This window comes from Oncorhynchus mykiss, chromosome 8, assembly GCF_057628025.1.
Source record: "Oncorhynchus mykiss isolate SJ-2025 chromosome 8, ASM5762802v1, whole genome shotgun sequence".
NCBI lineage: Eukaryota > Metazoa > Chordata > Actinopteri > Salmoniformes > Salmonidae > Oncorhynchus > Oncorhynchus mykiss.
In genome coordinates, this window is record NC_143029.1 from 76733555 (window position 1) to 76759778 (window position 26224).

The 26224-nt window shown below is 43.2% G+C and overlaps 3 protein-coding genes across 14 annotated transcripts in view; 1 reads left to right on the top strand and 2 right to left on the bottom strand.

The window, feature by feature from the left end:
- acin1a (apoptotic chromatin condensation inducer 1a) overlaps positions 1 to 17599 on the bottom strand; it is a 28079-nt gene extending 10480 nt beyond the window's left edge. For 4 of the 10 annotated variants that reach the window (XR_016482625.1, XM_036986239.2, XM_090182646.1 and 1 more), the window contains exons 1-9: positions 15732 to 17158; positions 14731 to 14796; positions 14358 to 14469; positions 14114 to 14175; positions 10506 to 13916; positions 8003 to 8158; positions 7814 to 7896; positions 3082 to 3141; positions 302 to 359 (exon numbers count right to left, since the gene is read on the bottom strand). Coding sequence is in view for 8 of the 10 variants with exons in the window: in XM_036986239.2 (XP_036842134.2) it covers positions 302 to 359; positions 3082 to 3141; positions 7814 to 7896; positions 8003 to 8158; positions 10506 to 13916; positions 14114 to 14175; positions 14358 to 14469; positions 14731 to 14796; positions 15732 to 15869 (4146 nt within the window). In the remaining 2 variants the exon portion in view is untranslated. Of the gene's footprint in view, positions 1 to 301; positions 360 to 1215; positions 1416 to 3081; positions 3142 to 7813; positions 7897 to 8002; positions 8159 to 10505; positions 13917 to 14113; positions 14176 to 14357; positions 14470 to 14730; positions 14797 to 15731; positions 17159 to 17250 lie in introns of those variants that run through there. The other 6 variants (XR_016482626.1, XM_036986242.2, XM_090182647.1 and 3 more) reach the window with 3 other exon arrangements.
- c8h14orf119 (chromosome 8 C14orf119 homolog) lies at positions 17362 to 20564 on the top strand. Of its 2 annotated transcripts, none has more exons than XM_090182651.1 (3): positions 17362 to 17498; positions 19171 to 19608; positions 19743 to 20564. In XM_090182651.1, the coding sequence occupies exons 2-3, from the start codon at positions 19171 to 19173 to the stop codon at positions 19914 to 19916; spliced, it is 612 nt and encodes a 203-aa protein (XP_090038777.1). In that variant the 5' UTR covers positions 17362 to 17498; the 3' UTR covers positions 19917 to 20564. The 2 variants fall into 2 exon arrangements, with proteins under 2 accessions (XP_090038777.1, XP_021469489.1); XM_021613814.3 differs by lacking the exon at positions 17362 to 17498 and adding an exon at positions 18070 to 18195.
- LOC110530600 (uncharacterized) overlaps positions 20565 to 26224 on the bottom strand; it is a 30518-nt gene continuing 24858 nt past the window's right edge. For both annotated transcript variants that reach the window (XM_090182643.1, XM_021613811.3), the window contains exons 51-70: positions 26070 to 26159; positions 25860 to 25949; positions 25636 to 25698; positions 25424 to 25486; positions 25245 to 25313; positions 25060 to 25137; positions 24868 to 24954; positions 24653 to 24736; positions 24368 to 24436; positions 24166 to 24255; positions 23911 to 24000; positions 23696 to 23785; positions 22447 to 22536; positions 22237 to 22326; positions 22055 to 22117; positions 21905 to 21967; positions 21678 to 21824; positions 21483 to 21524; positions 21353 to 21388; positions 20565 to 21250 (exon numbers count right to left, since the gene is read on the bottom strand). In XM_090182643.1, coding sequence (XP_090038769.1) covers positions 20697 to 21250; positions 21353 to 21388; positions 21483 to 21524; positions 21678 to 21824; positions 21905 to 21967; positions 22055 to 22117; positions 22237 to 22326; positions 22447 to 22536; positions 23696 to 23785; positions 23911 to 24000; positions 24166 to 24255; positions 24368 to 24436; positions 24653 to 24736; positions 24868 to 24954; positions 25060 to 25137; positions 25245 to 25313; positions 25424 to 25486; positions 25636 to 25698; positions 25860 to 25949; positions 26070 to 26159 — 2048 coding nt within the window. In that variant the 3' untranslated portion in view covers positions 20565 to 20696. The remainder of the gene's footprint in view (positions 21251 to 21352; positions 21389 to 21482; positions 21525 to 21677; positions 21825 to 21904; positions 21968 to 22054; positions 22118 to 22236; positions 22327 to 22446; positions 22537 to 23695; positions 23786 to 23910; positions 24001 to 24165; positions 24256 to 24367; positions 24437 to 24652; positions 24737 to 24867; positions 24955 to 25059; positions 25138 to 25244; positions 25314 to 25423; positions 25487 to 25635; positions 25699 to 25859; positions 25950 to 26069; positions 26160 to 26224) is intronic.

Genomic DNA, 26224 nt, shown 5'->3' on the forward strand with positions numbered 1-26224 from the left:
TACATACATAAAAAAATACATATATACATAAAAAAAATACATACATAAAAACATACATACATACATACACACACACACACACACAGGACAGGGGGATTTAAGCAAAAAGAAAACGAGAGGTACGCTCAATAGTACCACCTAAAACTATGACCAAAAACAAACACCTCATCTCCAATTCCTCACTGATATGGTTCATTTTGATGGCTGACAACTGGAGTGATGCCTCCTCACTCGTTGGCCAGCGACAGTCTGAGCCCTCTTTTCAGAGTCATGAAATCCCAGTGTTCCTCAGTAGCCTTACCTCCTCACTGCTCTCAGGAGCCTTCTTAGGCTTAGCCATGGCAGCCTCATTCACCTCCCTATGGAGAGAATGAAAATGAGTGATGACAAGATGAAAGGTTAATGAGACAAGAGGATTGGGGGGGAGGGGGGGGGGGGGGGGGGGGGTTCTAGTTCATGGCAAAAAGGTATTCAGAAGAAAAAAAAAAATGCAATATGGGGATAGGATGTACAAGCAATATGGTAGTGTCCTGTCCCAAAAATAATGACCTGCATAACAGGGTGCTCCATGCAGAGACAAGAAGAGCTGCAATATCTGGTGCAACTACTCCATATCACCAAATAAGGCGGGAATCCCTCATCTGCACATTTGCTTTTTTAGCATTTACTTCCACAAGAGAACAAGCCTCATTGATGAAATATTAGGTGTTTGTTTTGCGCTAAATTGCTTGCTCTATTAGAATGTAATCATGCTTCTGTAAAAAATGAACTTGATGTATGAAATGAGGTCTGCTAACAAAATAGACAATAGATAAAAATGTGTATGCTTATGACTGCCATTCACGCATTCTTTTTCCAATTCATGCAGAGTCTGCAGTCACTTTGAAAAGCAAGGCCCGTTGGAATATCCTATTCAAGCGCAATCCCTTTTCACTTGGTTCATTCATTAATTCCATCCAGGAGCGGCACAGTACAATGAGAGCGGTGACTGAACGCCCCCATACATCTCCCGTCCACCCACCCACACACCATCATTCAACAGGAGGACTCTTGTGCTTCGCATTAAGAATCTGACAGCGCAACATTTACCGCTACAAAATTGCAATGGGTTCTAAAAGAGCTGGACGAGAAACAATGTCGCTACAATGCAACACTGCAAACTGGGTGTTGCTTTAAAATCCAAGCACCACGACGAACAATCTCTTCTCTTCCTACCTTATGCTTAACGGCTTTTAATCCCCCCGGACAGCATTTTTACTAAACCTGGTAGAGAGCCAAATATCTCAGCCCGATTAAATCATACAAGGAGACACGCTTTGCAATGAATTAGGCTGCTGGCCGATGCAATGCGTTGTCATCGGTTACAACCAAACCATACACGCAGCACAGCCATATTGAATTGAGTGAAAAATGAGCCAGGAAAAAGGACCCTCATTTTCTCAGTCACACCGGTTTCCAGGCAGTCGCATTAAACGCCTGAAAGTAATTGTATTAACCTGCGATTCTTCCGTTGACAACACATTTAATAATAGGGGGTCAAGCACCGCATGTTTTAATGGTATTGTTATTTTCCTGCCGTTTGGTCTACAAATAGAGATGATAAAACTTGCGAGGTTGACACTTGTATTCTCTGGTATTTTTCAGATTGGCTTTATGGAGTTAAGTGTTTGGAATAGCAAACGTAATAAGCAGTATTCTGAATAGACTGCACACAAAAGTTAGCTATATTTTTTATTAAGATCATAATTTTATGTGGAGCATTGGTGGTCTGAAAATGAATTTGAATAAACTGGGTCAAATTGGAAACCTGCAGCTACTAGACAGTTATCACCCTATTTCAAATAATTTTACTTGGCTTGCTTGAATGATGAGCCAAGCAGACAATAACCAACATGACCTTGAGTTTGTGGCAATGTTCCTTCTAAACTGCGGGTGAGCTCGCAGTAGCGCCGAGACTGCTGCAAGCAGAGTGCAGAAGAAATAACAGTCCATGGAGAGAAGCACAAGATACAATTTAACTCAACTTCCTAGTTTCCCCAGTTAGTTAACACTATCAACTTTTTCCCCTTTTCTGTGGCAATTGTGATCGAATCAATACAATATTAGCCACTTTCGATGCAACATAGCAAAACTATGCAAAAGATTTTGTTGTAGCGAGAACGCATCAGAGTAGGATTGTATTGCCCAGGACTCAGCCCGTACTCTACACAGACCGGTGCGGCATAACCAATCAGAGCTGCAGTAGGCCTATATGCAAATAGATCTGTGCAATTTAGTTTGAAATAGACTTTTTACAGCTGTGGTCGTCAGTAGATGCGCTTGTTTTGAGAACAAAGCAAGAGCTGCATGTAGCCATGTGTGCACATTTTGTTCATATTCTTTGCTAGTTAGTGAGTTATTAGCCCGGTTATAGATCATTTGTAGTCAGCAATAGGGGAGTGATTGATTCCTACAAGAGCACAAAGAGTACATTTGTAGACATATTTGAAAAGCAAGTCAAGAAAATAGTTTTTTTTTTGATCAAAAGGGGCAGTGTTGCATTAGCCTATAGCCAGAGGGTAGCATAATTTGTCTGATTGTCTAACAATAGTATGGAAATAATAATGCATTTTATTTGTAAAGTGGTTTCTTGCATCAACCACATCATTTTCAGTCGACGCCTTGTCTGAAGGACAAGTGGATAAACAGGTTAATATCAAGCCCTGCGTGTTTCCCCCCCCAAAAGTCTCATGGAATGTAGGCCTACAATGAACACCACACATTGGCTGCTACTGTAGGCTGAAAGATAGCTGTTCTATTTCCATGTTAAAAGGTTATGGGATGCACCATATATAGGTATCGGCCGATATTATCTAAAAATGCCAGTATCAGCCAATGTCTAGTTTAACGGCAATGTGCAAAACCGATTTATATAACGTTACATGACGTAATGTCACCAGGTAAAATTATACAACACAGCATTCCTACCCTAGCCTACAATGTCTGCTGTGTGGATCAAGCAGTCATTTGAAAGAGTAAGAACATTTCAGCGAGACAACTCAAAGTCAAATCCATTAAAGCCAATATAATGGAATTCATTACCCTTGACATTCAACCGTTCTCTGTCGTGGGTGATGCTGGTTTTCGCCGACTGGTCGAGCACTGATACACACAAAAAAGTTTATTATTTTTCAGATGTTTCCCTACCGGAGTTACACAGTAATAGCATCACTGCTATTAGCTTCACGACATACATACTATGGAACACCATTTGGGTCTTTGCGTGTCAAAAAAAAAGCTGTACAAAAAAAGCAAACACCAGCCACGGACGATGTGTTTACAATACCGCGTTGGTAATAAAGCATCATTTGTTCGACTGCAACTTCTGGGGTAGCTAGCTTTAGCTTGGTACCTAGCTAGCACCAATACAACCAGCCTGAAAACAATGACCAGTAGAAACTGCAGTCATTTTCATTATTCTCAGCAATGATTTCAAATCAAATTGTATTTGTCACATACACATCGTTAGCAGATGTTAATGCGAGTGTAGCGAAATGCTTCTAGTGCCGACAATGCAGTAATAACCAACAAGTAGTCTAATCTAACAATTTCACAACAACTACCAACAACTACACAAGTGTAAAGGGATGAAGAATATGTACATAAAGCTATATGAATGAGTGATGGTACAGAACGGCATTGGCAAGATGTATCGCGCACAGTACATATATTTTTTTCTTTATTTAACTAGGCAAGTCAGTTAAGAACCAATTCTTATTTTCAATGACGACCCTGAGCAGGTCAACTGCCTGGGGCAGAACGACAGAACGGCAGAACTGTCAGCTCGGGGGTTTGAACTTCCAGTTACTTCCAGTTACTAGTCCAACGCTCTAACCACTAGGCTACCCTGCCGGGTATGTAAACATATATAAGTGGCATTGTTTAAAGTGGCTAGTGATACATGTATTACAGAAAGATGGCAAGATGCAGAAGATGTAAACATTATATTAAATTATATAAATATAGATATATTAAACATTATATTAAGTGGCATTGTTTAAAGTGGCTAGTGATACATTTTTTACATACATTTTTCCATTATTAAAGTGGCTGGAGTTGAGTCAGTATGTTGGCAGCAGCCACTCAATGTTAGTGGTGGCTGTTTAACAGTCTGATGGCCTTGAGATAGAAGCTATTTTTCAGTCTCTCGGTCCCTGCTCTGATGCACCTGTACTGAGCTCGCCTTCTGGATGATAGCGGGGTGAACAGGAAGTGGCTCGGGTGGTTGTTGTCCTTGATGATCTTTATGGCCTTCCTGTGACATCGGGTGGTGTAGGTGTCCTGGAGGGCAGGTAGTTTGCCCCCCCCGGTGATGCGTTGTGCAGACCTCACTACCCTCTGGAAAGCCTTACGGTTGTGGGTGGAGCAGTTGCCGTACCAGGCGGTGATACAGCCCGACAGAATGCTCTCGATTGTGCATCTGTAAAAGTTTGAGTGCTTTTGGTGACAAGCCAAATTTATTCAGCCTCCTGAGGTTCAAGAGGCGCTGCTGCGCCTTCTTCACCACACTGTCTGTGTGGGTGGACCAATTCAGTTTGTCCGTGATGTGTACGCCGAGGAACTTAAAACTTACTACCCTCTCCACTACTGTCCCGTTGATGTGGATAGGGGGGTGTTCCCTCTGCTGTTTCCTGAAGTCCACGATCATCTCCTTTGTTTTGTTGACGTTGAGTGTGAGGTTATTTTCCTGACACCACACTCAGAATGCCCTCACCTCCTCCCTGTAAGCCGTCTCGTCGTTGTTGGTAATCAAGCCTACCACTGTAGTGTCGTCTGCAAACTTGATGATTGAGTTGGAGGCGTGCATGGCCACGCAGTCGTAGGTGAACAGGGAGTACAGGAGAGGGCTCAGAACACACCCTTATGGGGCCCCAGTGTTGAGGATCAGCGGGGTGGAGATGTTGTTACCTACCCTCACCACTTGGGGGCAGCCCGTCAGGAAGTCCAGTACCCAGTTGCACAGGTCGGGGTCGAGACCCAGGGTCTCGAGCTTGATGACGAGTTTGGAGGGTACTATGGTGCTAAATGCTGAGCTGTAGTCGATGAACAGCCTTCTCACATAGGTATTCCTCTTGTCCAGATGGGTTAGGGCAGTGTGCAGTGTGGTTGCGATTGCGTCGTCTGTGGACCTATTTGGGCGGTAAGCAAATTGGAGTGGGTCTAGGGTGTCAGGTAGGGTGGAGGTGATATGGTCCTTGACTAGTCTCTCAAAGCACTTTATGATGAGGGAAGTGAGTGCTACGGGGCAGTAGTCGTTTAGCTCAGTTACCATAGCTTTCTTGGGAACAGGAACAATGGTGGCCCTCTTGAAGCATGTGGGAACAGCAGACTGGGATAAGGACTGATTGAATATGTCCGTAAACACACCAGCCAGCTGGTCTGCGCATGCTCCGAGGACGCGGCTGAGGATGCCGTCTGGGCATGCAGCCTTGCGAGGTTTAACACATTTAAATGTTTTACTCACGTTGGCTGCAGTGAAGGAGAGTCCGCAGGGTTTGGATGCGGGCCGTGTCAGTGGCACTGTATTGTCCTCAAAGCGAGCAAAGAAGTTGTTTAGTCTGTCTGTGAGCAAGACATCCTGGTCCACAACAGAGCTGATTTTTTTTTTTTGCAATCCGTGATTGACTGTAGACCCTGCCACATACCTCGTGTCTGAGCAGTTGATTTGCAACTCTACTTTGTGTCTATACTGACGCTTAGCTTGTTTGATTGCCTTGCGGAGGGAATAGCTACACTGTTTGTATTCGGTCATGTTTCCGGTCACCTTGCCCTGGTTAAAAGCAGTGGTTCACACTTTCAGTTTCGCGCGAATGCTGCCATCAATCCACGGTTTCTGGTTTGGGAATGTTTTAATAGTTGCTGTGGGTACGACATCGCCGATGCACTTGCTAATAAACTCGCTCACCGAATCAGCGTATTCGTCAATGTTGTTGTTTGACGCAATGCGGAACATATCCCAATCCACGTGATCTAAGCAATCTTGAAGCATGGAATCAGATTGGTCGTTGAACAGACCTAGGAATCCTTGTGAGTAAGTATTAGTATTAGCTAGGTTGCCACTTGAATTGATTGCCTATTGAGTTGATTGCCTATTGAAATTGAATTTCAGTTCATGAAAATAAATAGCTATCCTGCAACTTAACCCCGTTGCCCAAAGCTAACATTATAAGCAGCCAGCTAGCTTCATCTGGCTAGTGAGGCTCGACCAGAACAGGTTGTGTTGTAAAGCTAGCTACAATAAGGATTAGGCACAATAGTGGAATTTGAGGTTTGCCTTCAAAATAAAAGCATGTCATTGACAGTGAAGCAAATAGAATTATGCTATACTTTTATTTTGAAGGCTAACTGCAAAGTCCACTACTGTGGCTAATCCTTATTGTGACAAGCTTCACAGATGGATCTGACCACCATAAATCAAATAATATAACGGTCTTCTAAATTAGGGTTATTTTAGATGATGACACCTAGCTATATAGTTAGCTAGCGAACTATAGCCACTGAAACAGATGTTGTTTTGCTATGTTTTTGGGGAAGAACATTGTTTGCATCCATGAGCTAGCTAGCTTTTTATGACCAGCACTGTAGGTGCACGAGACACCTTTACCAGCATCATAGCATACATATCAATGAATCGTGGTGACGTATGAAATTCTAGTGCTAGTGTAACCAATGTGTAATAACTACCTAAAAAAAATGTATGAACGCGTTAAATATTTTTGTGAAGTGCAATCATATTCAGGTCCTGATTGGTCAAATAGTGTTATTTGATGCATGTCTTTTTTTGACACGCAAAGACCCAAACGGCGTCCCATAGAAATCCTGGTTGAGAATGAAACGGCTGAACAACGAAACAGCACAGCAAGTAAGTGAAAGAAATAGGTTTTGATGATGTTTTACTGATAATGGGGACATAAGTAAATGGAAACAATAACTTTTTGGTCAGTGTGGTGTGTGTGTAACCTTTATTTAACTAGGCAAGTCAGTTAAGAACAAATTCTTATTTACAATGACGGCCTACCCCGGCCAAACCTGGACGACGCTGGGCCAATTGTGCGCCACTCTATGGGACTCCCAATCACGGCCAGATGTGATACAGCCTGGATTCGAATCAGGGACTGTAGTGACGCCTCTTGCACTGAGATGCAGTGACTTAGACCGATGTGTCCATTTGTGTGTGTTAACTATTTAAACTGTACTAAAAAGCTTAAAAGGCCGCAAAAATGGTCAATATCAGGATCAGCTTTTTTTGTCAAGGAAAATATCACGTCGGTATCGGCCAAAAATATAATAATGATGCATCACTCAAGGCAAGGGATGGTTACTTTGAAGAATCTCAAATCTAAATTACATTTGTTTATCACTTTTTTGGTTACTACATGATACTACTAACCCTAACCCATATGTGTTATTTCATAGTTGTTATGTCTTCACTGTATACACTGCTCAAAAAAATAAAGGGAACACTAAAATAACACATCCTAGATCTGAATGAATGAAATATTCTTATTAAATACTTTTTTCTTTACATAGTTGAAAGTGCTGACAACAAAATCACACAAAAATGATCAATGGAAATCACAACAGCATGTGAAATTTATTGTCAATCAGTGTTGCTTCCTAAGTGGAGTTTGATTTCACAGAAGTGTGATTGACTTGAAGTTACATTGTGTTGTTTAAGTGTTCCCTTTATTTTTTTGAGCAGTTATATATATAATGAGGTGTGTCCAAACTTTTGACTGCTACTGTGTCTTTTGCACCAATTCTATGAACTCACCTTGTAGTGTCTGTCTTTACCTCCTCTCCCTCGCTGTCCTTCTGCCCATTGTCTTCTCCTGCATGTATTCCAAGGAATGGTTTCTGATGGTCATGAAGAGGGTGGTGTCAGAGGAGAAGAACCATAAAATAAAAGATATTTAGGAGATTTGTAGAGAATAAAGAGACTACAGGTTGAATCTCTGCTGACCTTCCTGTGTCTGGCTCCATCAATGTTTACGTCCTCTTCCTCCTCCCCAGATACTTGCTTTTTATGCTGTGGGGCTTTTGGGGCCTCAGTTGGATCGTCAGGTTGACTAACCGTTTCCGTATCCTGGGATATGGTGTTTGTCTGAGGTTTCTCAGGCTAAGGGATAGCGAGAACAAGTAAATGAATTGTATATTGTGCAGAATATCAAGACATGAGCAGCTGAGTCACAGTTGTAAGTATACATCTGTCATTTAGGCAACTTATGGTTAAAATAAGAACGATGGGTGTTTGTGTTATGCCATCACTACGTCTCGGCTTGTCTTTTTTTTTTTTACCCCTTTTTCTCCCCAATTTTGTGCTATTGAGTAAGCAATGCAAAGACAGAAAACAGTACATGACAATGGACTTGATCATCTTTTAATATTTCATCATTGTTTTGCTGCAAGTTGTTTCATGTTTATTGTGTGATTTACAAGTACATCATGTAGGCTTAAAGAGTCCAGCAAGAGCACACCTAGACCTATACCATGTACTTATATACACACGCACACAGAAAACCCCTTTGCCTCTATCTGTTACTACTAGAGCGAAACATGTTATTCATAAATCAGAAGCATTCCTGAAACATCGAACATCTGGATTTGATCACTTCGACAAGGTTACTTTGAACATGAATGAAATAACAGCTTCTAATCTCCAATGACCATTGATTGTCACTGCTTGGGTGGTCTTCAGTCTACAGTGCCTTGCGAAAGTGTTCGGCCCCCTTTAACTTTTCGACCTTTTGCCACATTTCAGGCTTCAAACATAAAGATATAAAACTGTATTTTTTTTGTGAAGAATCAACAACAAGTGGGACACAATCATGAAGTGGAACGACATTTATTGGATATTTCAAACTTTTTTAACAAATCAAAAACTGAAAAATTGGGCGTGCAAAATGATTCAGCCCCTTTACTTTCAGTGCAGCAAACTCTCTCCAGAAGTTCAGTGAGGATCTCTGAATGATCCAATGTTGACCTAAATGACTAATGATGATAAATACAATCCACCTGTGTGTAATCAAGTCTCCGTATAAATGCACCTGCACTGTGATAGTCTCAGAGGTCCGTTAAAAGCGCAGAGAGCATCATGAAGAACAAGGAACACACCAGGCAGGTCCGAGATACTGTTGTGAAGAAGTTTAAAGCCGGATTTGGATACAAAAATATTTCCAAGCTTTAAACATCCCAAGGAGCACTGTGCAAGCGATAATATTGAAATGGAAGGAGTATCAGACCACTGCAAATCTACCAAGACCTGGCCGTCCCTCTAAACTTTCAGCTCATACAAGGAGAAGACTGATCAGAGATGCAGCCAAGAGGCCCATGATCACTCTGGATGAACTGCAGAGATCTACAGCTGAGGTGGGAGACTCTGTCCATAGGACAACAATCAGTCGTATATTGCACAAATCTGGCCTTTATGGAAGAGTGGCAAGAAGAAAGCCATTTCTTAAAGATATCCATAAAAAGTGTCGTTTAAAGTTTGCCACAAGCCACCTGGGAGACACACCAAACATGTGGAAGAAGGTGCTCTGGTCAGATGAAACCAAAATTGAACTTTTTGGTAACAATGCAAAACGTTATGTTTGGCGTAAAAGCAACACAGCTGAACACACCATCCCCACTGTCAAACATGGTGGTGGCAGCATCATGGTTTGGGCCTGCTTTTCTTAAGCAGGGACAGGGAAGATGGTTAAAATTGATGGGAAGATGGATGGAGCCAAATACAGGACCATTCTGGAAGAAAACCTGATGGAGTCTGCAAAAGACCTGAGACTGGGACGGAGATTTGTCTTCCAACAGGACAATGATCCAAAACATAAAGCAACATCTACAATGGAATGGTTCAAAAATAAACATATCCAGGTGTTAGAATGGCCAAGTCAAAGTCCAGACCTGAATCCAATTGAGAATCTGTGGAAAGAACTGAAAACTGCTGTTCACAAATGCTCTCCATCCAACCTCACTGAGCTCGAGCTGTTTTGCAAGGAGGAATGGGAAAAAATGTCAGTCTCTCGATGTGCAAAACTGAGAGACATACCCCAAGCGACTTACAGCTGTAATCGCAGCAAAAGGTGGCGCTACAAAGTATTAACTTAAGGGGACTGAATAATTTTGCACGCCCAATTTTTCAGTTTTTGATTTGTTAAAAAAGTTTGAAATATCCAATAAATGTCGTTCCACTTCATGATTGTGTCCCACTTGTTGTTGATTCTTCACAAAAAATACAGTTTTATATCTTTATGTTTGAAGCCTGAAATGTGGCAAAAGGTCGCAAAGTTCAAGGGGGCCGAATACTTTCGCAAGGCACTGTAGGCCCTGACAAAATGAAAAACAAAAACAATCTAAAGAAAATCCAAGTACTAGGCTACATGGTTAATGAACATTACTATTCTCATATTGCTGTTGGATCATCATTTCATTGATTGAGAGAGAAAGAACACATATAGACCACTCACCTTTCTACCACTGGGAGTGGTGTGTGTTTTCCCCTGGGACGATGATGAACTAGACGAACCTGAGGACGACGACCCTGAGTCAGAATCTGAGGAGTCATTCGACGAGGAAGACCGTCTTCCCAGCTTTTCTTCTTTCTTTTGACTTCTCTCCCTTCCTTTTTCTACCTTGCCTTCCACTGGTTGGGGTGAGGGAGGTAGCACAGCTCCCGCTGGACCTGAGGGGGCGTTTGCTTCTCTGGCCATCTCTCCCACCGCCTGTTTGTCTGTCTCCTCTCTATGTGCTTGGACATGCTCCTCTGAGACCAGGCTCTTACCCTTTTCTTCTTCAGGACTCTTGCCCAGTGTGGCAATCACTGGGGTCTCCCTCTCTGGCCCTGTTGTCCCCGACGTGTCTGCTCCAGAAACAGGGACCCCCTGACTTGCAGGCTTCTTTGGTGCTGTTTGCCAAGCAGAAGGCTGGGCCCCCTGCTGAGTACCTTCCTGCTCTGGTTCCCCAGGTTTGCTGGGGGACTGGAGAGCTAAGGACTGAGGATGGGGGCTTTCAGAGAATGTACGGGGCCTCTTGATGACCCCGGATGCAGAAGACTGGGATAGAACTATGGGGTCCCTCAAGAAACGGAACTTCTTGAAGGAGGACTGGGGTGACAGAGACGTTGCTAGAGATTGTGACAGGGGCGTACCAGATTCAGCTGGCCGGTTGTCTCTTAATGCTTTTTGGGGTAGGGATGGCACTTTGGGCTCCCCACCCTCCTCTGTTGCCGCCATCTTACCTGCTCCTGTGGAGAGGGGAGGAGTAGGCAGGGGGGTAAGACCAAACTCACAACTACGCTTCCATGGAGGAAGATGACAATCCCTCTCCTCTTTCTCTCTCTGCGAGGACTTCTGTTCCAAAGCTCTCTCCCTCTCCTCTTTCTCTCTCTGCAAGGCCTTCTGTTCCAAAGCTCTCTCCCTCTCCACTTTCTCTCTGTGCAAGGCCTTCTCCTGTTCCAAAGCTCTCTCCTTCTCCTCTTTCTCTCTGTGCAAGGCCTTCTCCTGTTCCAAAGCTCTCTCCTTCTCCTCTTTCTCTCTCTGCAAGGCCTTCTCCTGTTCCAAAGCTCTCTCCCTCTCCTCTTTCTCTCTGTGCAAGGCCTTCTCCTGTTCCAAAGCTCTCTCCCTCGCCTCCCTCTCTCTGTGCAAGGCCTTCTCCTGTTCCAAAGCTCTCTCCCTCGCCTCCCTCTCTCTGTGCAAGGCCTTCTCCTGTTCCAAAGCTCTCTCCCTCGCCTCCTTCTCTCTCTGCAAGGCCTTCTCCTGTTCCAAAGCTCTCTCCCTCTCCTCTTTTTCTCTCTGTAGGACCTTCTCCTGTTCTAAGGCTCTCTCCCTCTCCTCTCTTTCTTTCTCCATGGTTCTTTCTTTCTCAAGGGCTTTCTCCCTTTCGATTCTTTCTTGCTCCAAAGCCCTCACCTTCTCCTCCCTCTCTTTCTCCTTCATCTCCCGTTCCAAAGCTTTCTGCCGCTCTAGCTCCAAAACCTTTACCCTCTCCATACGCTCTAGCTCCAAAACCTTTACCCTCTCCATACGCTCTAGCACCAAAGCCTTCTCCTCCTCCCTCTCTCTCTCCAAAACCTTTACCCTCTCCATACGCTCTCTCTCCAAAACCTTTACCCTCTCCATACGCTCTAGCACCAAAGCCTTCTCCTGCTCCCTCTCTCTCTCCAAAGCCTTCTCCTCCTCCCTCTCTCTCTCCAAAACCTTTACCCTCTCCATACGCTCTAGCACCAAAGCCTTCTCCTGCTCCCTCTCTCTCTCCAAAGCCTTCTCCTGCTCCCTCTCTCTCTCTAAAACCTTTACCCTCTCCATACGCTCTAGCACCAAAGCCTTCTCCTGCTCCCTCTCTCTCTCCAAAACCTTTACCCTCTCCATACGCTCTAGCACCAAAGCCTTCTCCTGCTCCCTCTCTCTCTCCAAAGCCTTCTCCTCCTCCCTCTCTCTCTCCAAAGCCTTTTCCTTCCTCTCTCTCTCCAAAGCCTTTTCCTTCCTCTCGCTCTCCAAAGCCTTTTCCTTCCTCTCGCTCTCCAAAGCCTTTTCCTTCCTCTCGCTCTCCAAAGCCTTCTCCTCCCTCTCCAAAGCTTTCTCCTTCTCTCTCTCCTGCTCCAAAGCTCGCTCTCGTTCCATGGCTCTCTGCTTTTCTAATTGCATAGCTTTCTCTCGCTCTTCCCTCTCTTTTGCCAAAGCTTTCTCTCTTTCCTCCTCTTCTCGTTCAAGAGCTTGCGCCCTCTCTCGCGCCAAAGCCCGCTCCTTCCTTTCTTGCTCCAAAGCTTTCTCTCGCTCCAAAGCCTTCTCCCTCTCCTTCCGCTCTCGCGACAAAGCTTTCTCTCTCTCCTTCCTCTCTCGCTCCAAAGCCCTTTCCCTCTCTTGCTCCACAGCATGCTGTTGCTCAAATACTCTCTGCCTCTCCAGGCTTTCCTGCTCCACGGCACCAAGTCGCTCTTGCTCAGGGGATTTTTCTCTTTCACTCTCTGCCTGCAGGTCCTTTTCCTTGTTGTTTTCTTGCGGCCATGCAGCATCTCTCTCTTCCATAATAGTGGGCCTAAGCACACTCACAGGAACTTCACTGTGGGGGAGATGGCCTCCAAGAGCTCCCTGGTTTGTTACTGGAACCAGTCTGGGGAAGGGCAAACTGGCTGCAGCATTGGTTGTGTGGGTGATGGCAGACACTGTGCCCTCTTGAGGACCTCTACCAGAAGACATTGTTGCAGTTGCAGCATTGTTGTCCTGCCTCTCTGCATCCCCACGCCCATGCCACCCAACTCCAGAGAAAGCCCCCTCTGATGCCATTTTGCGTGCCAGCAGGGTCAGTGGGCCAGGCTTGCGCTCTGTTTTGCTTTGTGGATCTGGGCTGCTACTACAACTGCCACTGCTAGAGGAGCCAGAGCTGGAGGTACTGGAAGTACGCTGCCTAGCTGGGGGCTCACCTGGACTAGGGGGGCTTTGTTTAGGGGTATCAGGCAGTGGGAATGATAACTCTGGGGGAGGGGAGGGAGGAGGGGTAGGCTGTCGAAGCTGCGGAGACAATAGGGGGGGAATGTGCTGTGGGTGTTGGCGGGATCCTCCAGACCTTGCTCTTGCTAGTTGGCCTCTTGGTGGCTCTCCTAGATTCCTCCTCCTGGCACCGCTATCCCAGTCCTCATCAGCGCCGTCATCATCACTATCTGCTGGGACTTGACTAGAGGTTGGGACTCTCTCTGGTCTCTGCTCGTCAACAGCTACACGCACAGCCAGAGAGGCAACAGCAGCAGAGGTAGGGGCAGGTGGAGGAGACACATGGCCGTCTCTGGACATGTGCCCCTCTCCCTCTCTTGCTGGGCCTGCTAGTCCCTTTCCCTCTGAGAGGCCAAAAAGTTTGCGCTGGTCAACCAACACGGGTGCGACATCCTGATGAGGTCAGAAAGAGAGTTGAGATCGAGTATGTAGCAGGACTATGCCAGAGTTTCTCCCATGCAAGCAATTATTCAAGCCTAGATTAAAGTGCATGTAAGATCAGGTCAATCATGCAAGATTCTCATACATGCAAGTTGTACAACAAGAGACTTAAAAACTTGAAAGAATACAGTGATTAGTCTGCAAAAAACCTGGTCTGGGGCAGCACAGGCAGCGCTGTTATTGTCCTGTGTGTGGTCCTCTTTGTCTGTATCTGGAAAAACATAGTAATGATATGTAAGAGGGGAAAGTACCCTCAGCAAGAAATGAGTCAGCTGATCTGATTTGATACACAAACAAAGCTCTCTCAGTAAAGGCATGGAGCGGTCATGTAAACTACTCGAGCATAAACCCAAAGCCAATATTTACAGGTGAGGGGGGGCACTGCCAACTTACCATCATCTTCAACTGCTTCCCGGGCCTCTCTCTCCAGACGCTGCCTCAAGAGCTCCTGCTGTTTTGCCAAATACTGCTTTATGAAGCTGTTCTGGCTCATCTCTTCACCAATCTGAAATACACAAGACAAACAGAGACTAATAAAATCCTTGCCGATAACCATCCTCTTGAAGAAGTAATCAGAGAAACTGCCAAATATCTACAAGGAGACAATTTAATTATGTTATGGTTCAATCTAAAAAAAAACTACAAAAATAAGGAAGAAAGTCACACTATACATACTCCCAACAATTTAATGGGTAAACCTAACCAATGTTATTCTTCATGGTGCTAAAACATGATCCTTGCTATGCAACATCTTGATAGGTCTCACCTGAGAGTTTGGCTGCAGTCCTATGTGATGGTGTGAGGTTCTCTGGAGGTTCTCCAGCATGAGAGCCTGTCAAACATAAGAAGGAATTATGACAAACAGTAAACAACCGTTAACTCCCTAAATAATTAGTAATTGTTGTATTGCATCTGATAATCATGTTGTTGAGCTTGCTCCACGATGTGCTCAGAGGAAAGCACACGCGGCAGGCACAGGCATGTGTGAACCAGTATCTGGGCCGAGGAGGACACGATGAATATCATCCTTCTCTGCCCAGATACTGGTTCAACTGACATGGAACACTTCAGCAAAACATCAAAGTCAAGATCAACGTCTCATAGTCGTAGAAGAAGCGTAGATTTATATTGGCCATACAACCCGTAACTAGTTAGTAGGCATTATAATATATTTAAAAACTACTTGTTTGTTAGATGCATCTCACGCTACTTGCAATCCAGTTGGATGGCTAACATCACATCTTCTAATTATACATTCAAGCAAGAATTCGTAGAGGATCCGAGGCCCAAAACCAAATAACATGTACTTATTATTATTCATTATTTTGTTTACTACGCTTCCCAAAAGCTTACTAGGTTAAAGTACAGTAAATAGAATATTACTTTGCAGGCTCGTCCACGTTGTATAACCTCCCCCCCAACTCGTGCACATCAACAAAGCGCAGACTTTGCCGCGGTCGATAAAACTAGTTATCACCAGCAATAGTTAGCTATCAGACGTGTCTCATATGAACAACACACGTCCATTTAAACTTCGGTTAACAAGTTATTCATCAAACGAGCCATAAAATGTTTTACAACATAGCACAAAGCTTCCAGCGACGAAAAAACATCAACACCACATAAAGTAAACAGCACACACATTTTTATTCTCAAACTAGGCAAGCACTCCGGCCTGCAAGACAAGCATCCGCCAGTCTACTATCCAACACCGAGGGTTTAGTGACTGCAGGTTATAAATTGTCTCTGACCCTTAACGAAACGTACCCCTTTGAGTCTCTTAACGAGAGTATTTTTCTGTCCGCTTTTAGGAAGTCCGCGCTCCTCTAAAGCAGCTTTCAAATCCGCCACGCGAAGTGATTGTAGCGGCCTCCCGTCCAGTTTAACGTCTTCGAGGTCCGCCATTTTCCCCTTCCACTCGTTCGCGTCAGCAACGCCTTCCTTCAACCAACGTCAGAGTAGACAACTTCTGGCAGAAGTGTAAACTGAATGTCATTCTTAGATTTTATTAAAATAGGATACATACATTGGATGGTGGATTGTTATCTACACACGCTATTCACTGTGAATTTGCAGAAATAACATACCTAAACTTTATTTTGAAATGGTAATTTCCTACATTATGTTATTTGTGCCGACAGGGGGTACTCTTTCACGTGTCCAAATCATCTTTGGGTCATGTCAAATGAGAAGGGGACCCATAATTATCTTTGGCCTGACCGCCGCCGTGTCTAGAGAAACCAGAGAGAAAGAGAAAGAGAGAGACCCAACTCAGCGGAAAATCTGTCTCCCTCCAGCAGGTGCCAATTTTTCATTGTTTCGCACACCAAGCAAGGATTTTTTTGTATGGAGATCACCGAGTTTGAGTTTTTACCCGACAAAGTCATGTTAGGATATATATCTGTTATCCTGTTAACTTTTGTGCCGAATCCACTGCAGTGTTTATGGTCATGTTGCAGGAGTGTGTAGGAGGGTGATTCCAAGATGTGGGAATTGTGCAGGGGAGCATGGGACTGAGTATGCTGTAGTTTTGGTGGATAAAATTGTGTCACCTATAGGGATCCTCATGTTGCTGGGGATCGGAAGTGTCCGGTGCAATAGAGGCAGGTTGAGGTGACCAGAGTCAGAATAGTGCAAAGGAGTCGTATGCAGAGAAGAAAGTAGAGGAGGATGGGTCAAGGGTGAGAGGATCCTTGTGAGTAGTAGATCTGTGCCAGTACAGATGGATGGGCCAATGAGTGATATGCATCGGTAAAGTTGGCTTCTTAGCATTCATAGCAGTGGTTATCCACTGTACCGCAGAAATATAACGTAAATAACAGAAAATAGATTTTGTGGTGGCAGCTGCAGATAAGTATTTGGGTATACGAGATTTGACTTAAGAAGAGTTACAGGGTGTGTTGAGTGGTGGTGTCCTGTCCTCTCAGGTCATTGGCATGGTGCAGGAGCAGATAGGGTCAAGTAGTGGAATGGGGTAGTGGGTTTTTGAGTGTAGGTTTAGTTGGAAGGTTTTTTTTTATGAAATAGTGGTATATGTGTAGTGTTAATTGATGGTGCAATGTTTCGCTTTTATATGTGTGTATCACAAAATGTTACATGTTTGACCACACACACTACCGCACAGTAGGTGGCGGCATGCACAAACAAAATGTGCGAACGCCAAGATACCAAAGAAGAAGAATACAGGGCCATAATTGCTGCAGCATGACTAAAATAGCGTCCTGGCCCTGCAATACATGAGCAACTCGCTGTCTGTATGACACTTGTCGTTGATGCTAGTACCCACGCCTTGTGATGAGATGAGTATAGGCTCTGACTCGGCACTACGTCTGCTTTTAAGTAGACAAGGTCGTCTCCAACATCCTTCAATAATATCCGTCCGACTTTGTTACCGTGTAGGTATTGGTACGCCTCCGGACTTTTTAAGTTGCTCATCGCCTTACCATCGCAAGCTACGGATTCAACAAAGTAAGTACGTGATACAAGACGACTTCGTCACGTCATCTTCCCAACCATCAATTACGGAGGGTAGAGGTAGGCTAATAATACCCGTCAGGTTGTGTTCCCATATCATTATTCGTTTTTGCAAGCTCTGCATGAATGTTTGTTTACTTCGAAACGGAAATAACGCCCATAATTCGCGCAAGGCATCATGGGACACAGGACACTCATGCATAGAACAATGAGAGATATTTCACCGGATGTATAAATGTGAAGCATCCGGTTGACATTTCCACTCACGACCAAAAGTGAGAGGAAGCCCAGTGGCTGAAGGTGGAACTACATGGATTTTGGCCCACATTCTGATAATTTACTCATCGGTGACACATTTGATCTCAATAGTTTTTTTCGTCTCAATACAGTTTGTTCCCGAAACTAGAATATGTTACGAACAGAGTGGACTAAGTTTTGTAGACTCGAGCCTTTGCCAAAATGTCCAAAAATTGCGTTGTTTAAGAGTGCAAATGTGAATTGAGTTATTGTACACGCAGACTTCAGAGTATGCGTTCCCCAACTGGGAAATGTACGCTAAAACGCGCCAATAAGATTGCGCTAGCTCGTACTTGGCTCTGCCCACTATGGCTCATTTGTTCCAATTTGAAACGATAGGCTGTGGTCTATCTTGGTTTAGTTATACAATATATTTGATGCTAGTGCTGCTCGGTTCAGTTGGAGGTTGCAACATGTTGAAAATAATAACGTGACTTGTAAAAAAAAAAAACGCTTAATGGTGAGGAATGTGTTTTAGATATCTAAGCATGTCTGGTGGTTAAGTCGTTAATTTTCCATATCAAATGTTACCGGCGTTTGGTACACTGCTAACTACCAAACAAGGAAGTGCCATTGCTGTCTAGCTAGCTACTGTTGTGGTCGAAGCAGATATAATTAACACAAACAACTGGTTACGATAGCCAGCTATCGATATAACATGATCGAAGGGGATGTCCAAGTTCGGTGGTAAACTAGCCCTTGATCATGACTATCAGTTCTATTACACATACAAGTAATTGGACGAAGGCGTATTCTGTGGGGTGGGGAGATTTGTCAAGAGCCACGTCGCTTGTGGTACGGTTTTGGAAGCATAATATTTCATATAGGCCAAAAACAAAAGGTGAAATTGATACACCCATTTTATAGGGTCACCACACAGACATATTGACATGTTACAGAGCTTGTTTACGGAAGCCAGAGTTGACTACCAGTGCTAATGAGCTATCAGCATCCCCGAACACTTGTGTGTAAATGGAAGTCAGACGGCACAAATATGTTGTCCCTGGAAAAATAGTTGGCTGTGTTAAAACGGTGTACTGTACAGGAGGTTTGTGGCACCTTAATTGGGGAGGACAAGCTCGTGGTAATTGCTGGAGTGGAATGGTATCAAACATGGTTTCCATTAATTATTATTTTTTCCTGTGAACTGAAAATAGAGGAATTTGTTTCTTAGTATCAATTCACGTTTAGATGGAGCATTTGGCTGTTTTGGCTTCTAGAGCCAGTTTGCCCTAACATGTACGGACTAAGGATTAACATCCTTGGACTAAGGATTAACATTATGCTCAATTAGTCCAACATTGGGCTAGGTGGTAACTAACATATCCTGATCCTGTATCTATTAGGCTAGCTAGTTGGACATGCCATCTCATCTGTTTATGTAAATATGACATGAGACATTTATTTACCATGTTTTTATTCTGTTTTTCCAAAGATGTCCTGGTTCTTCCATGTCAATCAAGGCTCAAACCAGCAGCCCCCTGTCATGATGCCCCCAGCTGCTGGTGCCCTGTCTAGCAACACACACTATCCGACAATCAGTAGCAACACACTGGATACAGCTAACACTGCTGGGCAGGGTTGGCTCTGCACACAGTCCAGTTCGTCTTCACCCAGCCTGGCAGACTTTCCGTCAGTACCACAGGGTTTAGTGCCTCCCAGCTTGGAGAACCTATCTTGTACCTCTCTGAAGTCAGCGGCAGGCAGAGAGCCCCTACCACTCTCCTACGTAACTCTTCAGGAGCAGCGTTGTGTATTGAGCTGGTTCTTGAGCTGGAGCACTACCCAGAGGGAAAGGTTTCTGCAGGACCTGTTGGGGAAAGCTGTGCCAGGGAAAGTGTGTACCCTCCTCGAGTCGCTCAATACGCTACAGGTACAACCCATCCTGCTATCACAATTATTTAATGGTTTGTCCTACAGTTCGTTACCAGCTACTAGTAATGTAACAGTCATGTCGATCTCATTTGCACTGAAACCTCGCCACCATCTGTTCCTTTCTGATTCTAGGTTAAGGACAGCCCACCAAATATTTTTGAGTGCCAACTGCGCCTCTGGACCCAATGGTTTGAGTCATGGAATGAGGAGGAGAGGAACAGTTTCCTGCACATTCTAGAAGAGAGAGACCCAATCTTTGTTGCCCACTTTTACAGAGGTGTAGCTGGGACAGCAGGCAGAGATTGAGGGATACAGGAGAAGAGGGTGTAGAATGGATAGGCAATGCGTGGGTGGAAGACAGAAACAAGTTAGGTTGGAGTGGTACATAGGGAAGCATATGTGTGGAGACAGTGAAGAACAGGCCAGTGGTTAAGAGCATTGGGCCAGTAACTGACAGGTTGCTGGTTCGAATCCCTGAGCCAACTAGGTTAAAAATGTTGATGTGCCCTTGAGCAAGGCACTTAACCCTAATTGCTCATGTAAGTCATTCTGGATAAGAGTGTCTGCTAAATTACTAAAATATATGTACAATTGTTTTCTGGCTAGGGCTGAGATGAATCTAGTAACATGAGGAAGCCTTTATAGTATTGATACATTCTGTTGACCACATACTTGAGGGTATTACAGAAGATGGACTGAATAAGGTGAACATATTTATTTAATTCTCTACCAAACGAATGGATAGCTGTAATATCCTTATTGATCAACCTTTTTCCTCTTCTCTCAGTGCAGTTACACCATGGCTGTGTTCAGGTAAAATGGAGTGAGTGTAGACTAGAGGTAGATAAAGTGAGAGGCCAGGTCCAATTCTGTTACCAGTGGGAATGCTTCTACTTCTGTAATGATCTTGAACAGTTTTTCTACAATGCCAGAAATAAAATGCCATTTCATAGATCAGGTGCAATATTTTATTTGTTGAATGATTGAAAATGCATAATTGAAATTACTTTATCTTGAATCACTACCACAGAAAATGAAATGAAATGTGATTTTATACAGAAATTAATTTGATTTCAAATGCATTCTCTAGTCTATCCATGACACCGAACCAACACGAGTTAAGACAATCGGAGCATCCTCATCATTAGTCTCCAGACAGGTATTGAAGAATGGATATAGTTTATCTGTGAATCTATTGCCTGTGAATGTATGGAGAAGAGACCTGGTATCTGCATTGTAGAAAGAGACCTCTCCCTTCTTGTAGTCTAAAAGTATTCCAAACTTGTGGGGGACCGCAGGCAGCTGAATATCAAGTGGCCGAGCTGCAAGGGCTTTGAGCACACCTTGTTTTGTCAAGATTATGGTCCAGTAGCCTTCTGCTGGTTTTAGTTTCAGCTGCCCCTTCCTATTAGCTGATCCTCTGGCAACTCCGATATTGTAACATGTCTTCCCAGCCACTTCAACCTCCCAGTAATTTCTCCCGCTGTTAAACCCAGTCTTTCCAAGAGCAGCAAGAGACAAGTCATACCGCCCTGGATCGTTGGGGACATTCTGTCGCTGTTGTGCTACAGACATTACTGTCTCATCCGTTGACAGAATGATTTTAGGATGGGCTGTGTCCGGGTCGAAGGCCACCTTAGCTGTGGGTAGAGAGGAATGGATATAGTAATGTTCTCTACTGCACAGAGCCAGACATTCATGCAATATCCATTCAATGTTTGTCAATTATCTTCCAGACTTACTGCTATGGACAACCGTTTCTGGATCTACCAGAAGATCTAAGAGAGGAGTGCAACCCAAACACATTGTATTAATTCACAATAAAAGCTTTGACATGTTTTTGTCTGAAAAAGGTAAACATATACATCTTACCTTGTAAATTCATCTTGAGTTTGTCATTCTCCTCTTGCAAACCTTTAGAGTGAAAGGGGAGAGACGGCCAACGTGACAACCCCTCAAAATGATTTACAGTAATTACGGCTATTGTTGAACTCTTTCACATGTTCAGTATTTGGTTTACATTATCACTGTCCTGTTGATTGGTCACTGATAATATGAATATCTCACTCTTATTCATCTCCTGTAGTCTGGCATTGTCATCCTTGCTGTCTCTGAGTTGCTGCTGCAGTCTATTGAAGGCTGCCTCCTTCTCTTGTAATTGCTGCTGCATTTTAAGCAAGTCCTCTTGGTTTTGATCTGTTTGAAGCTGTACCTCTGTGTGATAAATGTTGTTCAGTACACCAAATTCAGCAAATCATTTAAACTCCATACATCGATTCAAAGGACAATCTCACCTTTGCACCTGTGCTGGATTTCATCACATTCCATTTTCATTTCCTTCTGAAATTTCTCCAGCTCTAAAGAGATAAAAGAGAAGTTAAAATATTTTCCCCCAAAATGTCCCAAGATGACCAGAAACGATTTCAGGGACCTGTGTGTCACACCTCTGTTTTTGGAGTCAAGTCTTGCATTCAGCTTCTCCTTGGCCTTAAGTTGTTTCTGTAGCTCTGGGTAGAAGGAAAGCTAAATTAATCATAATGACAAAAGAGAATGATCTCCCAAACCCAATTACTTTTTAACACCATTCAACGTGAGATGATTATACATAAATGGAACATGGACAAACCAGCGATTTCTGATGCACTTTTATCTTTGGCTTTTGAAGCTTCCGTTTGTATCGCTTTCATTTGTTCCTGTAGTTCAATGATTTTCAGAACTGAAATAACAGAACAAAAAGGCACTGTGTAATTCAATACTAACATCAAATCATTGTATTCAACCTTTTAGAAGATTATACATGTTTAATGACTTCTAATGACTACTCTTGTCAACATACTCTGTTCTGCATTTTTGGCATCTACAGCCCTCAGTTGTGTAGTGTTTTCTTCAAGCTGCTTGCTCTTCTGCTTCAGTAGACTCTGTAGATCTGAGGAGGAAAGATATTTATTTACAGTGCAGTCGGAAAGTACAGCCTTATTCTTAAATTGATTGCATCATTTTCCCCTCTCATCAGTCTACACACAATACCCCATAATGACAAAGCAAAAACTGGTTGAGAATTTCATCAAGGATCTCTCTGTACTTTGATCCACTCATCTTTCACTCAATCCTGACGAGTCTCCCAGTCCCTTCTGCTGAAAAACATGATGCTTCCACCGCCATGCTTCACTGTGTGGATGGTATTGGTCAAATGAGCGGTGCCTGGTTTCCTCATGCCTGGCATTCAGAACAAGAGTTCAAACTTGGTTTCATCAGACCAGAAAATCCTGTTTTTCATGGTCTGAAAGTCCTGTCATGTGCTTTTTACTGAGGAGTGGCTTCCGTCTGGCCATACTACCATTAAGGACTCATTGGTGGAGTGCTGCAGAGATGGTTTTCCTTCTGGAAAGTTCGTCCATCTCCACAAAGGAACTCTGGAGCTCTGCCAGAGTGACCATCAGGTTCTCGGTCACCTCTGACCAAGGCCCTTCTCCCCGATTGCTCAGTTTGGCCGGACGGCCAGCTCTTGGAAGAGTCTTGGAAGAGGTCTGTGCATCGACCACAATCCTGTCTTGGGGTTCTACGGACAATTCCTTAGACCTCATGGCTTGGTTTTTGCTCTGACATGCACTGTCAACTGTGGGTCATTATATAGATAGGTGTGTGCCTTTCCAAATCATGTCCAATCAATTGCATTTACCACAGCTGGACTCCAATCAAGTTGTAGAAACATCAAGGATGATCAATGGAAACAGGATGCACCTGAGCTCAATTTCGGGTCTCATAGCAAAGGGTCTGAATACTTATGTCAATAAGGTATTTCAGTTTTTAAAAAATAATAGATTTGCTAAAAATAAAATATATAAACATTTTTCTCTGTCATTATGGGGTAATGTGTAGCATTTTTTATTGAATCCATTTTAGAATAAGGATGTAACGTAACAAAATATGGGAAAAGTGAGGGAGTCTGAATACTTTCTGAATACACTGTATCTTACCAATTATAATCTCCTCTGTGTTAAGATAGCGTCCACTTTAAACTAAATGTTTCCCTTCGCATCAACCCAACAAGACGTTCAATAGTATTTTAATTAAACAAAATGTACCTTCCATCTTGTCAGCACTTGTCCGTTTGAGCTCTGATAATGTTCTTTCTAACTCTGTCAGTTTGTTACGAAGTCCCATGATCTCTGCAACTGAAAAATAAAAGCATGCCACTCTGGATGAAGCATTCAAAAACAGAAGTCACCCTCCAAATAACTGAGAAATAATTAACTTGTAGATTATAGATAAACTCCTTGAAACATGCTTGACAACTTACTGAGTTGTGGAATTCTACTGTCAGTTTCTTTCAGCTCGTCTTTCTTTTCATTCAGCTGGTCTCTCGTCTCCTGTAGCTGATTCTCTAGCTCTGAGGCACACACATTATTTCAAATGTTATCCTCTTTCCACCACAAAGTTTTCTATTACACGGTATGCCTACAGAAAAGCTCTTAATGGTAAATATAAGGATAATAAACGTTCCAGCACAATTGTAAGAGTACTGAGGATAAAGAAAAATTACAATGGCACTCACCAGCAATCTTGGCCTCAGATGACTGATTGAACTCTAACTCTTGCCTCTGCAATCTTGTCACTTGATTTTGGAGTGCAATGATCTGCAGAACTAAATGAGCAGGGACATGCAGGATGTCACAACATTCAACATTTGAAGTAACGTAGAAAATTCAAATCACGATTGCAGCCAACCCTGAAATGATAAGGCTTTTCACACTCACTCTGTTTACAGTTGCCATTGTTCTTCTCCTCGATTGTGGCAATCAATGCATCCAGTTCATTCTCAAGTGCTGTGGACAAGAATAATTGAAGAGCTTGAATGTTACAAGTATATTGGGATTTGAAAACTTCATGAATGGGCTAAATGCAGTGTATTGTCATCACACCATCCTATATGTCTACCAGTGAAGGACTATCCCTCTTAGGAAACATGATAACTATTGTTATTGGTCTAACGTGCTGAACACATAGAGACTCCTATGTTCTTCAGAACGCCTGCTACTCACCAGCAATCTGGTCAAAGTTTGTCCCATTGCTAACTCCTTTCTGCAGGTTCAAGATCTCATTCTGTATTGCAATGATCCTTAGAACTGCAACAAACAAACAGCTTAACAATTTGAGGAATATCATATACAGATAAATACTGAGCAGGCTGGACCTAAACTGTAAAAGCTGTCTGTTCAACTGAAAACAGACTATAAAAAGGCTAAATAATACGAACCGTTCTCTGGTTGAGGAGCGTTATCCTCCAGTTCCTGTGTTTTCTTTGCCAGTTCTTTGATCTTCTCATCCAGCAACTTTTGGAGCTCTGAAAGACAAGTAAAAATCATGACAGGATCAATGCTAACATATGTATATCTTTCAAAGCAAACATGATTTGCCATGAATAATGCGCAGCAACAGGGATACTCACCATTGATCTTAGTTGCAGAAGTCACAGTTCTCTTCTTTAGATCGTCTACCTCATTAGTCAGGGTCCATACCTCAAGAACTGATAGAACACATTGAAATGAGCTGAGTAGTATTCTGAATTAGAAAAATAAACGAGACTACTCGCCTCATTCATCAGTGGGCACTGATGTATATTCATCTGCTCACCGAGTTTGTCGTTGTATCCAGTTACATTGTCCAGTTTATTCATTGCAGAACCAAGCTTATCTTGCAGATCTGTGAGAGACCAATACAAATCAGCTGTTGACTAGGTTCTATTGAATAGGGTTCATATCATTTAGATCACTCAGTGTCATCAGCAAAAGGTAGAGAGAGGTGAAGCTCACTGTCATATCGGTCCTGGAGTCCAGAGCACTGTGCATCCTTATCGCCCAGCCTCTTCTCCAGGTCTGGTTTGAGAAAACAATATTAGACTGATGAGATGCGTGCTTCTGTTTCTTTACCTGTAGTTATGATTCAAGCAGCTTTGCTCATCAAGCGTCTAGTTACACAAACTGGTGAACCAGACTAATATCAGAAGGACCTGATCTTGGCTTACCTTTGTTCTGGGCCTGACATCTGGCGCTCTCTTCCTCTCTGGCCTCTAGTTGCTCCTGAAGCGCTGTAATTAAAGTACTTATGTTAGCATACTGCTACATATACTCGGTACATCATGATGACTATACATAACAATTTCCCCAAACCCATTTCTTTTTAACACTTTTCAACATGTGAGATTTTAATGATCATACATAAGTAGAACATGAGACAAAATAGACAAACCAGAGATTTCTGATGCAGTTTCATCTTTGCCTTTTGAAGCTTCAATCTGTATCTCATTCATTTGTTTCTGTAGTTCAATGATCTTCAGAACTGAAATAACAGAACAAAAAGGCACTGTGTAATTCAATACTAACATCAAATCATTGTATTCAACCTTTTAGAAGATTATACATGTTTAATGACTTCTAATGACTACTCTTGTCAACATACTCTGTTCTGCATTTTTGGCATCTACAGCCCTCAGTTGTGTAGTGTTTTCTTCAAGCTGCTTGCTCTTCTGCTTCAGTAGACTCTGTAGATCTGAGGAGGAAAGATATTTATTTACAGTGCAGTCGGAAAGTAAAGCCTTATTCTAAAATTGATTG